The sequence below is a fragment of the Ornithorhynchus anatinus genome, chromosome 6, assembly GCF_004115215.2.
Source record: "Ornithorhynchus anatinus isolate Pmale09 chromosome 6, mOrnAna1.pri.v4, whole genome shotgun sequence".
NCBI lineage: Eukaryota > Metazoa > Chordata > Mammalia > Monotremata > Ornithorhynchidae > Ornithorhynchus > Ornithorhynchus anatinus.
In genome coordinates, this window is record NC_041733.1 from 2,403,907 (window position 1) to 2,416,889 (window position 12,983).

The 12,983-nt window shown below is 48.7% G+C and overlaps 1 protein-coding gene across 1 annotated transcript in view; it reads right to left on the bottom strand.

Annotated features, from left to right (window-relative positions):
* Positions 1–12,983, bottom strand: part of CHM (CHM Rab escort protein) — a 110,006-nt gene that overhangs the window by 28,004 nt on the left and 69,019 nt on the right. Inside the window, 1 exon segment of the mRNA XM_029067881.1 lies at positions 8,267–8,344. Coding sequence (XP_028923714.1) covers positions 8,267–8,344 — 78 coding nt within the window.

Sequence of the window (12,983 nt, forward strand, 5' to 3'; positions counted from 1 at the left end):
TTGACCTTCTTTCAATGTGTCTAGATAAAAGGATGAAAATTAGAATCCATCTCCTTGCAGTGCCACAAGTTATAAATGTACTTTATAGGGCTCATTATCCAAACTAATGGACTACAGGCGACATCCTTGAAATGGACTTACTAGCACTGACAAAGCCAGTATGCAATATTTCAGGAACAATATGTAAATGACTGTGTGTTTGCTATATCTTTTTATTATGGAAATATAAATTTCCATTTGTCACAGCTTCTCAGTTAGGGGCCAGAATTATTTTATTGGAAATGCACTTCTACTTTCCTCCACATAAAACGCGAGCAATTATTTTTAATGCGACCGCATTTGAAATATACTCGTATAAATTAAAATAGTCTAAATCTTTCTCAGATCAGCCAAATAAGCAGTATCTACCCCGCATAAAAGCATTAAGAGCGAGAAGACCAACACAGGAGGCTAATAGTGAGGGGAATTCAATTTGTATTTCCCTAAAGACAGGGCATGATATACTGATATTTCATGGATATACAGCGAACCACTGTGAGAGTAAGTCCATAATGGCTAGCAATGCAGTAATTCTTAACCAATTAACCCTCTTTACCTACACAAGTTACACTACATTACCTGTTTATGGCCTCTTTGGTTTTTTTTTCCCCTTAACCTTCCACCTTCCTTCCCTTCCCTGCTCACGAAACTCGAGTTCTTCTTTTTATAAAATACTTACTTGTCCAGAGGAGGGGCAGGGAGATACCTCGTGCTAGGAAAAAGTTTTTCATTCAGGACAGCAGGACGGTGAAATGACCCACTTCGCCTTGGGGGATTGCTTATTTTCAAAGGCTTGTAAATCAGCCCCACGAGGAGAGGATCCTTTACAGTGCCAAGGAAACTTCCAGAAAGCGATTCCTGGGGCCTCTCCGCTGTGGGGGCCTTGGAGCTGCCTTCCCAGCTCACTCACTCAGCCCCTGTAGCTCGATGTGGGCGGGGAATGAGCCCGCTGACTCTTTTATATTGGTACATTGTACTCTCCCAGGTGCTTAGGACAGGGTTCTGCACACAGTAAGTGCTCAATAACCGATCGATTGACTGCAGCCCTTAGTGGCCCCAACGACCTTGTCATTCATTCATTCATTCATTCATTCATTCAATAGCATTTATTGAGCGCTTACTATGTGCAGAGCACTGTACTAAGCGCTTGGAATGGACAAATCGGTAACAGATAGAGACGGTCCCTGCCCTTTGACGGACTTACGGTCTAATCGGGGGAGACGGACAGACAAGAACAATAGCGATAAATAGAATCGAGGGGATGAACATCTCATTAAAACAATAGCAAATAAACCAAATCCCCTCCCAATCATCGCATTTGGATCTGTACCTCCCTTCTTTGTGCATCGTGGATGCCCTCGGGTCTCACCCCCTTAAAGCACTTCCATACTCACCCCTCCTCCAGCATATATTTACACGTCTATTTGTAATTATTTTAATCTTGGTTTCCTCCTCTAGTCTATAAGTTTCTCGAGGGCAGGGATCTTGTTTATTTTTTTTTATTATACTTAAGTGCTTACTTTGTGCAGAGCACAGGACTAAGCCCTGGAGCAGATACAAGCTAACCAGGTTGGACACAGTCCACGTCCCATATGGGGCTCACAGTCTTAATCCCCATTTTGCAGATGAGGGAACTGAGGCCCGGAGAAGTGAAGTGGCTTGCCCGTGGTCACGCAACAGACAAGTGGTGGGGCTACGAGTAGAAGCCAGGTTTTCTGGCTCCCCGGCCTGTGCTTTAATCACTTTATTCCAGAGAGCCAAGTTTTCACTTTGTCCTAATTCCTTGAATTAGGAATGGAACTAGTAGTCCGTTAACTTCCCTTAACTTAGGCTGAGTGCAGTGCTCTGTACCCAATAAATGCTCAATAAATGCCACTGATTGAGTCTCATCCGTCAACCCTAGGCTTGGTTTCCGTCTGGTCACGGTTAGGGGTTTCATGGTGCCTCGCTGAGGGCTCTTTAATAAGAAACCAAGGATCAAAGCAGGGCGAACCTTGGGCAAACAAAGCCTGCTACTTTGAACACTCTGAAAAACGATGACAATTTTTTCTGAGCTCTGAGGTTCAGGGCCGTGGACACGGTGGTATCTGGATGTTCTGGGTCGTCAGGAACCGGGTAGGTTCCTCAGAGGCAGGGAACCTATCAACTTTATGCTGTACTGTCCCAAACGCTTAGTCCAGTGCTCTGCACAAAGTATGCGCTCAATAAACACCACTGGTACTGGCTGATTGAACCAGTTGGTAAACAAACAGAATACAGGCACCTGAATGAGATTAGTGGCTTATTTGTTTTACGATGACTATCTAAAAATGTATTTGACAACCTAGTAGAGGAGAAAAGGTAAATGAAGTGGAACTGTTCTTCCCCCAGAACACGATAACCCCCACGATGAGCAACCGAACCAAAGAAAATGAAAAACACAGCAGGCAAAGTTCAACAGAAGATCTTGTCCGAATGCCAGAGACAAACTCTGATGTAGACGGACATACTATGAAACCTACTAACCCCAAAACCACCTTTAGGGCTTCTGTTATATTTTACCCTCCCAAGTGCTTAGGAAAGTGTTCAGTATGCAGTACCTGCTCAATAAATACTACTGATGGATTGATTCTGCATTGATACCCATCCTCCACACTTCTGTATATGTGTTAATTCACTTGTCCAATCAGTTAACTATTCTGATTTATTCTGATATTTCATCCCAGCCTATTTGTTCTACTACTTTTCTGGTCTATGTGTGTGTATATATATCTCTCTCTATATAAATGGTATTTGTTAAGCATGTACTCTGCGCTAGGTACTGTACTGAGCGCTGGGGTAAAAACAAGATAATCTGGTCGGACACAGTCCCTGTCCCATATGGGGCTCACAGTTTCAATTCCCATTTTTCAGCTGAAGTAACTGAGGCCCAGAGAAGTGAAGTGACTTCCTCAAGGTCCAACAGCAGTTCAGTGGCAGAGCTGGGATTAGAACCCAGGTCTTTTCGACTCCCAGGCCTGCGCTCTATCCATTAGGCCACGTTGCTACTCGTGCCGTTCTTCCTCCTGCTCCCGTTCTTTGCAAACGTTCTGGGTGCCTGCCTTCCCCAGTACACTGCAAGCTCCTTGTGGGCAGAGAACTTGGGTTTGCTCCTGCGGTGCTTTCCTAATACTGAATACTGTGATTTCCACTTGAGTACGTACTCGAACAACTTTGGCCAATAGGAACTTTTTATATATTACGGCTCCTCAGTGACCAAGCTGACGGTGAAATCAGTTTGCAGAGTCGTCGGAGCACGGCTCCCCTATTTTCAGATCTCTGAGAAGGAAGCTTCTGAACCCTACAGACCTCCTGAACCTTGATTTATTTGTACAGTGGGAGCTGCGACACCCCCTTCTGCGCTGCCCTGACTTGCTCCCTTTTCTCATCCCATTTCTCATCTCGTTCACGTCCAAGACTGAGCTCCTTAGCTTCCCTCCCAAACCCCGTCCTCTCCCCGACTCTCCCGTCACTGCGGACGGCAGCACCGTCCTTCCCGCTCACAGGCCCGCAAGCTTGGTGCCATCCTTGACTCCGCTCTCTCGTTCACCCCACGCATCCAGTCTGTCACCAAAACCCGCCGTTCTCACCTTCACGACATCGCCCAGATCCGCACGTTCCTCTCCATCTAAACCGCTACCTTGTTGGCACAATCTCTCACCCTATCCCGACCGGATTACCGCATCAGCCTCCTTTCTGATCTTCCATCCTCTTGTCTCTCCCCGCTCCGGTCTATACTTCACTCTGCTACCTGGATTATCTTTCTAGAGAAACGCTCTGGGCATGTCATCCCCCCTCCTCAAAAGCCTCCGGTGGTTGCCTATTAACCTTCTCATGAAGCTAAAACTCCTCACTCTTGGCTTCAAAGCTGTCCATCCCCTCGCCTCCTCCTACCTCACCTCCCTTCTCTCTTTCCACCGCCCACCCCGCACGCTCCGCTCCTCCGCCTCCCACCTCCTCGCCGTCCCCCGCTCTCGCCTATCCCGCCGTCGACCCCCGGGCCACGTCCTACCTCTGGCCCGGAACGCCCTCCCTCCTCACCTCCGCCAAACTGACTCTCTTCCCCCCTTCCGAGCCCTCCTGAGAGCTCACCTCCTCCAGGAGGCCTTCCCAGACTGAGCCCCCCCTTTGCCTCTGCTCCTCCTCCCCTCCCCATCGCCCCGACTCCCTCCTTCTGCTCTACCCCCTGCTCCGCCCCACAGCACTTGGTATATTTGTACATATTTATTATTCTATTTATTTTATTAATGATGTGTATATATTTATAATTCTATTTTCCTATTCTGATGCCATCGATGCCCGTCGAATTGTTTGGTTTCATTGCCTGTCTCCCCCTTCTAGACCGTGAGCCCGTTGTTGGGTAGGGATCGTTTCTATCGGTACTTTCCAAGCTTGCGGTACAGTGCTTTGCACACAGTAGGCGCTCAATAAATGCGATTGAATAAATCCCCCCTCCCGGCCGCACGGCATGCATTCGCTCATTCATCCGTTCAATAATCGTATTTATTTAGCGTTTACTGTGCGCAAAGCACTGTACTAAAGGATTGGGAGAGTACGATCTAACAACAGATAGATTCCCTGCCCACAACAAGCTCACTTATGTACATATTTGTAATTTATTTATTTATATTGGTTTCTGTCTACCCCCTCCCCTTCAGATCGTAAGCTCGTCGTAGGCAGGGAACGTGTCCGTTATATTGTTATAGTGTACTCTCCCAAGTGCTTAGTACAGTGCTTTGCACACGGTAAGAGCTCAATATATACAACTATTTCGATGGACTTTTTAAGAGTTACCACTTGAAAGACGCTTCGAGGCTGTTCCTTAAAATGGCATGGCTCAGTGGAAAGAGCCCGGGCTTGGGAGCGAGAGGGCATGGGTTCGAATCCTGGCTCTGCCCCTTGTCAGCTGTGTGACCGTGGGCAAGTCGCTTCACTTCTCTGGGCCTCAGTTCCCTCATCTGGAAAACGGGGATGAAGACTGTGAGCCTCACGTGGGACAAACTGATTACCCTGTATCTACCCCGGCTTAGAACAGTGCTCCGCACATAGTAAGCGCTTAACAAATACCAACGTTCTCCTTATTATTATTATTATTACATCTAGCCATGTTGCGGACACAAAAGGCAAATCAAATCGAGAAGGGGTAAAATGTTCAAATTGCCATTCCACAATACATCCATAAAGGACTGGATAAACATTGGGCCCATTACCCCATCCGTAATTTATATATCCGTAATTTCTTCATTTCTACTAATGTCTGTCCCTCCCTCTAGACTGCAAGCTCACTGTGGGCAGGGAACCTGTCTATTATAACGAGCTTTCTCAAGCGCTTTCGTCAGGGTTCTGCCCACAGTAGCGTGGCTCAGAGGAAAGAGCCCGGGCTTGGGGGTCAGAGGTCATGGGTTCGAATCCCAGCTCTGCCACCTGTCAGATGTGTGACTGTGGGCAAGTCACTTAACCTCTCTGTGCCTCAGTTACCTCATCTGTAAAATGGGGATGATGCACACTGTAAGCGCTTAACAAATACCACCATTATCATTATTATTACTATACTAAGCGCTCAGTAAATATGATTGGTGGATATTATCTCCATTCATTCATTCACTTGTATTTACTGAGAGCTTACTGTGTGTAGAGCACTGTATTAAGCGCTTGGGAGAGTACAACAGAACAATAAACATATTCCCTGCCCACACGAGCTTACAGTCTGGTCTTCTGAGAAGCAGCGTGGCGCAGCGGGAAGAGCACGGGCTTTGGAGTCAGGGCTCATGAGTTCGAATCCCAGCTCCGCCACTTGTCAGCCGTGTGACTGTGGGCAAGTCACTTCACTTCTCTGGGCCTCGGTTCCCTCATCTGTAAAATGGGGATGAAGACTGTGAGCCCCACGTGGGACAACCTGATTCCCCTGTGTTTACCCTAGCGCTTAGAACAGTGCTCTGCCCATAGTAAGCGCTTAACAAATACCAACATTATTCTTCTAGGTCGCCATTGACAGTGTCTAGTCCCCGAGTTTCAGGGCGTGAAATGGCCTCTTTCGATGTTATCGCTACAACAGGGCCTAGCTCATAGTAGGCGCTTAACGAATACCATAATTATAATTATTATTACTAGCCTGCCGTCGTCTCTAGGGCTCTCAGAGGTCCCACACTCCCAGGAGGAAAGGACCGACTCCCCTCCTCCTCAGGAGGGGCGGCTCCACTTCACCTCTGTGGCGATTCACAGACGACGACCGGAAGGCCGACCTAAGATCACCCGTCGGGGCTGGGGGGGGGCAGAGGTTCTCCTCCCAGGACCAAGAAGCGCTCACTACATCGGGAGGTGTCTAGACGGGTACCACTGGAGGTGACGTCAGCGGCAGAACGGTTCAGAAAGGCCGCCGAGCGGGACGGCTGTAGCAAAGGTGTTGGTATTTGTTAAGCGCTTACGTTGTGCAGGGCACTGTTCTAAGCGCTGGGGTTGATACGGGGTAATCAGGTTGTCCCACCTGAGGCTCACAGTTAATCCCCATTTTACAGATGAGGGAACTGAGGCACAGTGAAGTGAAGTGACTTGCCCACGGTCACACAGCTGACAAGTGGCAGAGCCGGGAGTCGAACGCTCACTGTGGGCACGGCAGCGGACTGAGCGCTTGGGAGGGTTACCAGTGCTTGGCACATAGTAAGGGCTTAACAAACGCCATCATTATCATTGTCACTACAATACGACGGAGTTGGTAGCCGCACTCCCTGCCCGCCACAAGCTTAAGAGGGGTGTCACCCAAGAAAGGGGCATCGCCGAAATGAGGTTTTTTGTGAGGAGAGCCCAAGAGTCCGTAGGCCGGACGGAACCACCACCGGCCGCCGGTGAGCTGCCGCTACCGAGAACCCTTCTCCTCCGAACTGCTAACTTATCATTCACCTGTCACAGCCTCCCCGCTGGATTCTCCAGAAAAACGTCTCCGGAGACCATAACGATAAACCACGATTACCTCTTCACCGTCTGACCGCCCTTGTCGCTGAACACCATATTTTTCGCCACGGTACCCCAATTGTTCCATTTTCCATTTGGGCCGCAACTCTTGGCTCACGTTTTAAAGGCACGTTGCCAACTCTTCAACTTAAATCACCCCCGTCGCCTCGCCCCTGCCGATTCTACCTTGAGTTCTGGGTGCCCGATGGGCACTCCGATTACAGCCCAAGAAGCGGAAGGGTTCCTGCACGGGAATCCATCCGAAAAGTCTCCGATGAGGGCCCCGTGACAAAAAAACGACGCACCGGTAATTAAATCGAGCCCCTGGACATCCTTGAAGTACTGTAAGCCACCGAATTTTTGACTAAGCTGAATGTGCTTCCCATCCAGAGGCTGGTCCTTTTCCTTTCAGAACTTAAGACACCGCTCTTTTCACCTCTCCTAAAAAACAGCCTCCTCCGGATACGAAATGGGTAACCACCCCCAGGTCAACGGCCGGGCCGACCCATTCACACTCTGGTTTATAGCCGACGGTAGCCTTAATCTTTAGGGTGTCTCAATCACCCCGTTTCGAGAGCGAAGTCGCCGATCCCTGAAAATGAGCACATACGAATACGAAAACGTACACGGTACTCGGGGGTGAAAAATCGAGTGCCGAATTAAAGGGAAAAATGGGGGGTGGGGAGGAGCAGGAGGCAAATTCTTCTTATTTCAACTTAAAACCTGCCCCGAGGCCTGATGCTGTTGTAAAAGAATTTATCCTCAGATAAGATGGCAGCATAGTTTATGACAACAATCTACCTAAAAACTCATTAAAGTCTTTTCTCTGGGAGTGACATGCATTATCAGCAGAGATTAATCCGATGAGTCTTTAGGTGAGCTCCATTTTTAAAAATGCAATAACAGAGGGCTTTGTTGTCATCTGATGAAAATCAATTAGAGGTAGGTAAGGCCACAAGAAAAACTGACATCACTCATCACCAGCCCCCCGGCAGCTGAAATGATTTGTCTTCCAAGCTTGGGTGATCAGGAGCTGCAGTCATATCGCGAGGAAATTAATTTCGTTTCTATATTCCGGACCCACTTCCCTCGTTCTGGAGGACCTACACACAAATTACTTTTAATCAAGGTTGATATGTTATTAATACCAAGGAGGATCTTTGAAGAATCATTTTTTTTTTTTTTTTTTTGGACTTGACTCTGGCATTTTTCATCGGGGTTTGGTGAGCAAATAGAGGAAGGTTACTTCAAGTGTCCTTACTTTCCAGATTCTCTGTCCACTACGAGGCACTGGACCGAATGGCGAAGGCAGTAGATTCCTCCGAATACCGCGCACATCCTGGAGACGGAACGGAAAGAAGAGAGGGTTAACGGCGACTGTTCCGAATTAGGCCACGCTGTTCTCTTCCCAATTCTTTTCCCGTCTGTAACTTGTTCTTGGAAATTCAATCCAATTCGTTTCAGGCGTATTTATCGAGCGCTTACTGCGTGCGGGGCACTGTACCGAGTGCTCGGAAAGCACAGTTCGGCAACCAGTTCTCTTTGCATCCTCATTGGCGGGGTCCCCTTGAACAGAGGTGGCTTCGTGCCATTCCCCTCGCCAGTCACACCCATGAGGTGACGGTGTTTATTCAATCAATCGATCTTATCCACTGAGTGCAGAGCATTGGACAAATAATAATAATGGTGGTATTCGTTAAGCGCTTACTATGTGCCAAGCACCGTTCTAAGCGCTGGGGTAGATACAAGGTCATCAGACTATCCCACGTAGGGCTCACGGTCTTCACCCCCATTTTACAGATGAGGGAACTGAGACACAGAGAAGTTAAGCGACTTGTCCAAGGTCACACAGCTGACGAGCGGCGGAGCCGGGATTAGAACCCATGACCTCTGACTCCCAAGCCCGGGCTCTTTGGTATTTCTTACCACATCCGTAAAATGGGGATGAAGACGGTGAGCCCCAGTGTGGGACATGGACTGTTTCCCCACCTGATTAACCTGTCTGTAACCCAGCGGTTAGTACAGCGTCGAGCAAAAAGTAAGCACTTAATGAATACTGTAAAAAAAAAAAAAATCAATTGAGTAGGGAGACATGATCCCTGCCTACAGGGAGCATACGGACTAGATGGGGACTCAGACATTAAAATAAATTACAGATGGATAGGTATATAAGTCCTGTGGAGGCGGGTCGCTAATTTGGATGTAGTTCACTAGTCTGATTATTCTATTTGCAAATAATAGTAATTATTATTATGACGTTTAAGTATTTGTTACGTGAGAGGCACCGTACTAAGCACTGGGGTGGAGACCAGCAAATTGGGTTGGACCCAGGCCCTCTCCCACGTGGGGCTCATAGTCTCGATCCTCATTTTATAGATGAGGAAACTGAGGCACAGAGGAAGTGAAGTGACTTTCCCAAGGTCACACAGCAGACAAGTGACAGAGCCAGGATTAGAACCCAAGAGCTTCTATCCTCTACACCATGCTGCTTCCGTTTCTCCCCTGAGAACAGAGTCTCCTCGAAGGGCGGGGGACATTTGTTTCTCACCGTTTGATCCTTTCCCACGTAGTGAGTGCTCAACAAAAACGATTACTTCTATGGGAAGGACGGCATCACTGTCTTGAACTCGGAACCAAAGAGAATTCACTCTACAGTGTGTGAAGAGCTTGCCTCCAAGTCAGTCACCAAAGTGATCGTATTTATTGAATGTTTACTTATGCAGAGCGCTGTACTGAGCGCTTGGGAGAGTAATAATAATAATAATAATAATGTTGGTATTTGTTAAGCGCTTACTGTGTGCAGAGCACTGTTCTAAGCGCTGGGGGAGATACAGGGGAATCAGGTTGTCCCACGTGAGGCTCACAGTCTTAATCTCCATTTTACAGATGAGGGAACTGAGGCACAGAAGTTAAGTGACTTGCCCAGTCACACAGCTGACAGGCGATGGAGCCGGCATTCGAACCCATGACCTCTGACTCCCAAGCCCGGGCTCTTTCCACCGAGCCACGCTGCTTCTCTACGCTATAACAGAGTTGGTAGACACGTTCCCTAACTACAACGAGCTGACACTCTAGATGGGGACAGACGTTGACAGAGATAAAGGACACATATGGACCTAAGTGCTGTGGGACTGAAAGCGTTTAGTACAGTGCTCTGCCCGCAGTGAACGCTCAAGACATAAGATTGAATGAATGAGTAAAAAAGGGTGCAAAATCAAGTGCGAGGGTGAAAATCAAGTCACTTAAACCTCTCTGGGCCTCAGTTTCCTCATCTGTAAAGTGGGGATAAGATGGATTGTGAGCCCAATGAGGGTGTCTAAGCGTGTATCCCAGTACACAGCAGAAGGTGCTTAATAAACACTTATTAAACTTAATAAACAGCCTCCTTGCTGACCCCCCAGCCTCCTGTCTCCCCCCAGTCCAGTCCACACCTCCCTCCGGGGCCGGGATCATTTTGTTAATGACGTGTATATATCTATGACTGTATTTATCTTGACGCTATTGATGTCTGTCTACTTGTTTTGTTGTCTGTCTCCCCCGTTTGGACTGTGAGCCCGCCGTTGGGCAGGGATTATCTCTATCTGTTGCCCAACTGTCCATTCCAAGCGCTTAGTCCAGTGCTCCGCACATAGTAAGCGCTCAATAAATACTACTGAATGAATGAATTTTTCTATAGAAACATTCAGGCCACTCCTCACCACGGGCTTCAAAGCGGTCCATCGCCCTGCCTTCTCCTACCTCGCTCTGTTAACTCTCCTGCGAGAGAGGCAGCGTGGCTCAGTGGAAAGAGCCCGGGCTTGGGCGTCAGGGGTCACGGGTTCGCATCCCGGCCCCGCCCCTTGTCAGCCGTGTGACTGTGGACGAGTCGCTTCACTTCTCTGGGCCTCAGTTCCCTCATCTGGAAAACGGGGGTGAAGACCGCGAGCCTCACGTGGGACAACCTCATTCCCCGGTATCTCCCCCGGCGCTTAGAACGGTGCTCTGCACGTAGTAAGCGCTTAACAAATACCAACGTTATTATTATTACGACTACCCAGCCGGCACGCTCTGCTCCTCTAAGGCCAACCTTCTCACTCTGCCTCGATCCCGTCTTGTCTCACCGCCGACCCTCCGCTCACGTCCTGCCTCTGGCCCGGAACGCCTCCCTCATCGAATCCTCCGGACGATGACTGTGCCCACCGCTTCAAAGCCTCATCGCGGGCCCGTCTCCTCCGAGAGGCCTTTCCCGACTAAGGCCTCCTCTCCTCTTCTCCCGCTCTCTTCTCCGTCACCCTGCCTTGCTTAATTTCTTCATCCTACGGCCCCTAGGTACCTATTTATTTGAGAAGCACGAGAGGCGGCGAGAACCACGAGAAGCAGCGACTGGGAGTCAGAGGTCACGGGTTCTAATCCCGGCTCTGCCGCTCGCCAGCCGTGTGACCCTGGGCAAGTCACTTAACTTCTCTGAGCCTCAGTTACCTCATCTGCAAAATGGGGATTTATACCGTGAGCCCCATGTGGGACAACCGGATCACCTTGTATCCCCCCAGTGCTTAGAAGAGTGCTTTGCACATGGTAAGAGCTTAACAAATACCACCATTATTATCCATCTATCCATCCATCCATCCATCCATCCATCCATCCATCCATCCATCCATCCATCCATCCATCCATCCATCCCTGCCTCCCCCTCCAGCCTGGAAGCTCACTGTGGGCAGGGAATGTGTCTGTTTATCGTTCTATTGTACTCTCCCAAGAGCTTAGTACCGTGCTCTGCACACAGCAGGCGCTCAATAAATATGATTGATTGACTGATTGATTGATTGGACACATACACAGTGCAGAAGGACGCAGACACGGGGAGGAAAGATCCCACCACCGCTTGCCACGGGATGTCTGTCGGGACCCAAGTGCGCTTATTCGTAAAATGGGGATTAAAAGTGTGAGCCCCGTGGGGGACGGGGACTGTGTCCAACCTTTCATTCATTCATTCATTCAATCGTATTTATTGAGCGCTTACTGTGTGCAGAGCACCGGACTAAGCGCTTGGAATGTACCATGCGGCAACAGATAGAGACCGTCCCGGCCCGACGACGGGCTCACGGTCTAAAACGGGGAGACGGACCACGAAACAAGTAGCCAGGCGTCAATACCATCAAGAGGAATAGAATCAGATATATGCACATCATTAATAAAATAGAGTAATAAATAATATATACAAATATGCACAAGTGCAGCTCTCCGCACACAGTTAACTCCTCAATAAATAGCACTGATTAATATTAGCCTTCAACTCCCAAATCCTGGAAAAGCCCCACTTGCCTCAGCCCATATTTCCATATCATTATTATTATTATTATTATTATTGTTGTTGAACCCAGATGGCCGGCGGACCTCGCTTGGAAAACCACGGGCTATTTCTTCAAGTGAACGGCACATTTTTGCAGCGGGTCTGAGGGTGAAGAAAGCCACGTCTTTACTCAATCCAGAGTAGTTTACGGATCGTATCACTGAATATTCATTAAATAGGATTTATTGAGCGCTTACTATGTGCAGAGCCCTGTACTAAGCGCTTGGAAGGCACGATTCGGCAACAGATGATCCCTCCGGGTCAGGTTCAAGGGGTTTGGAATTATTACTCTTTTGCTTAATAAAAGTGGTTTTATGCTTCCGTAAGCTGCGACCGGTTGACTGCACAAAGCTGAGACCAGAATTTATTTTTAAGCATCACCGTCTCCATAAGGAAAGAGGCCACGACCCACGCGGGTGCAGAGCGGCCAAGGAACGACCCTCCTTCGGCTCCCCCAGCTCTGATCCCCGGGAAGGGGGATGGAAGGAGTCGGGTTCGAATCTGCACCGGGAACGCTGTGAGGGGTTACCTGGGGAGGGGGAGGGCAGGGGAATGTGTCTACTGAGTAATAATAATAATGTTGGCATTTGTTAAGCGCTTACTAGGTGCCGAGCACCGTTCTAAGCGCTGGGGTAGACACGGGGGAATC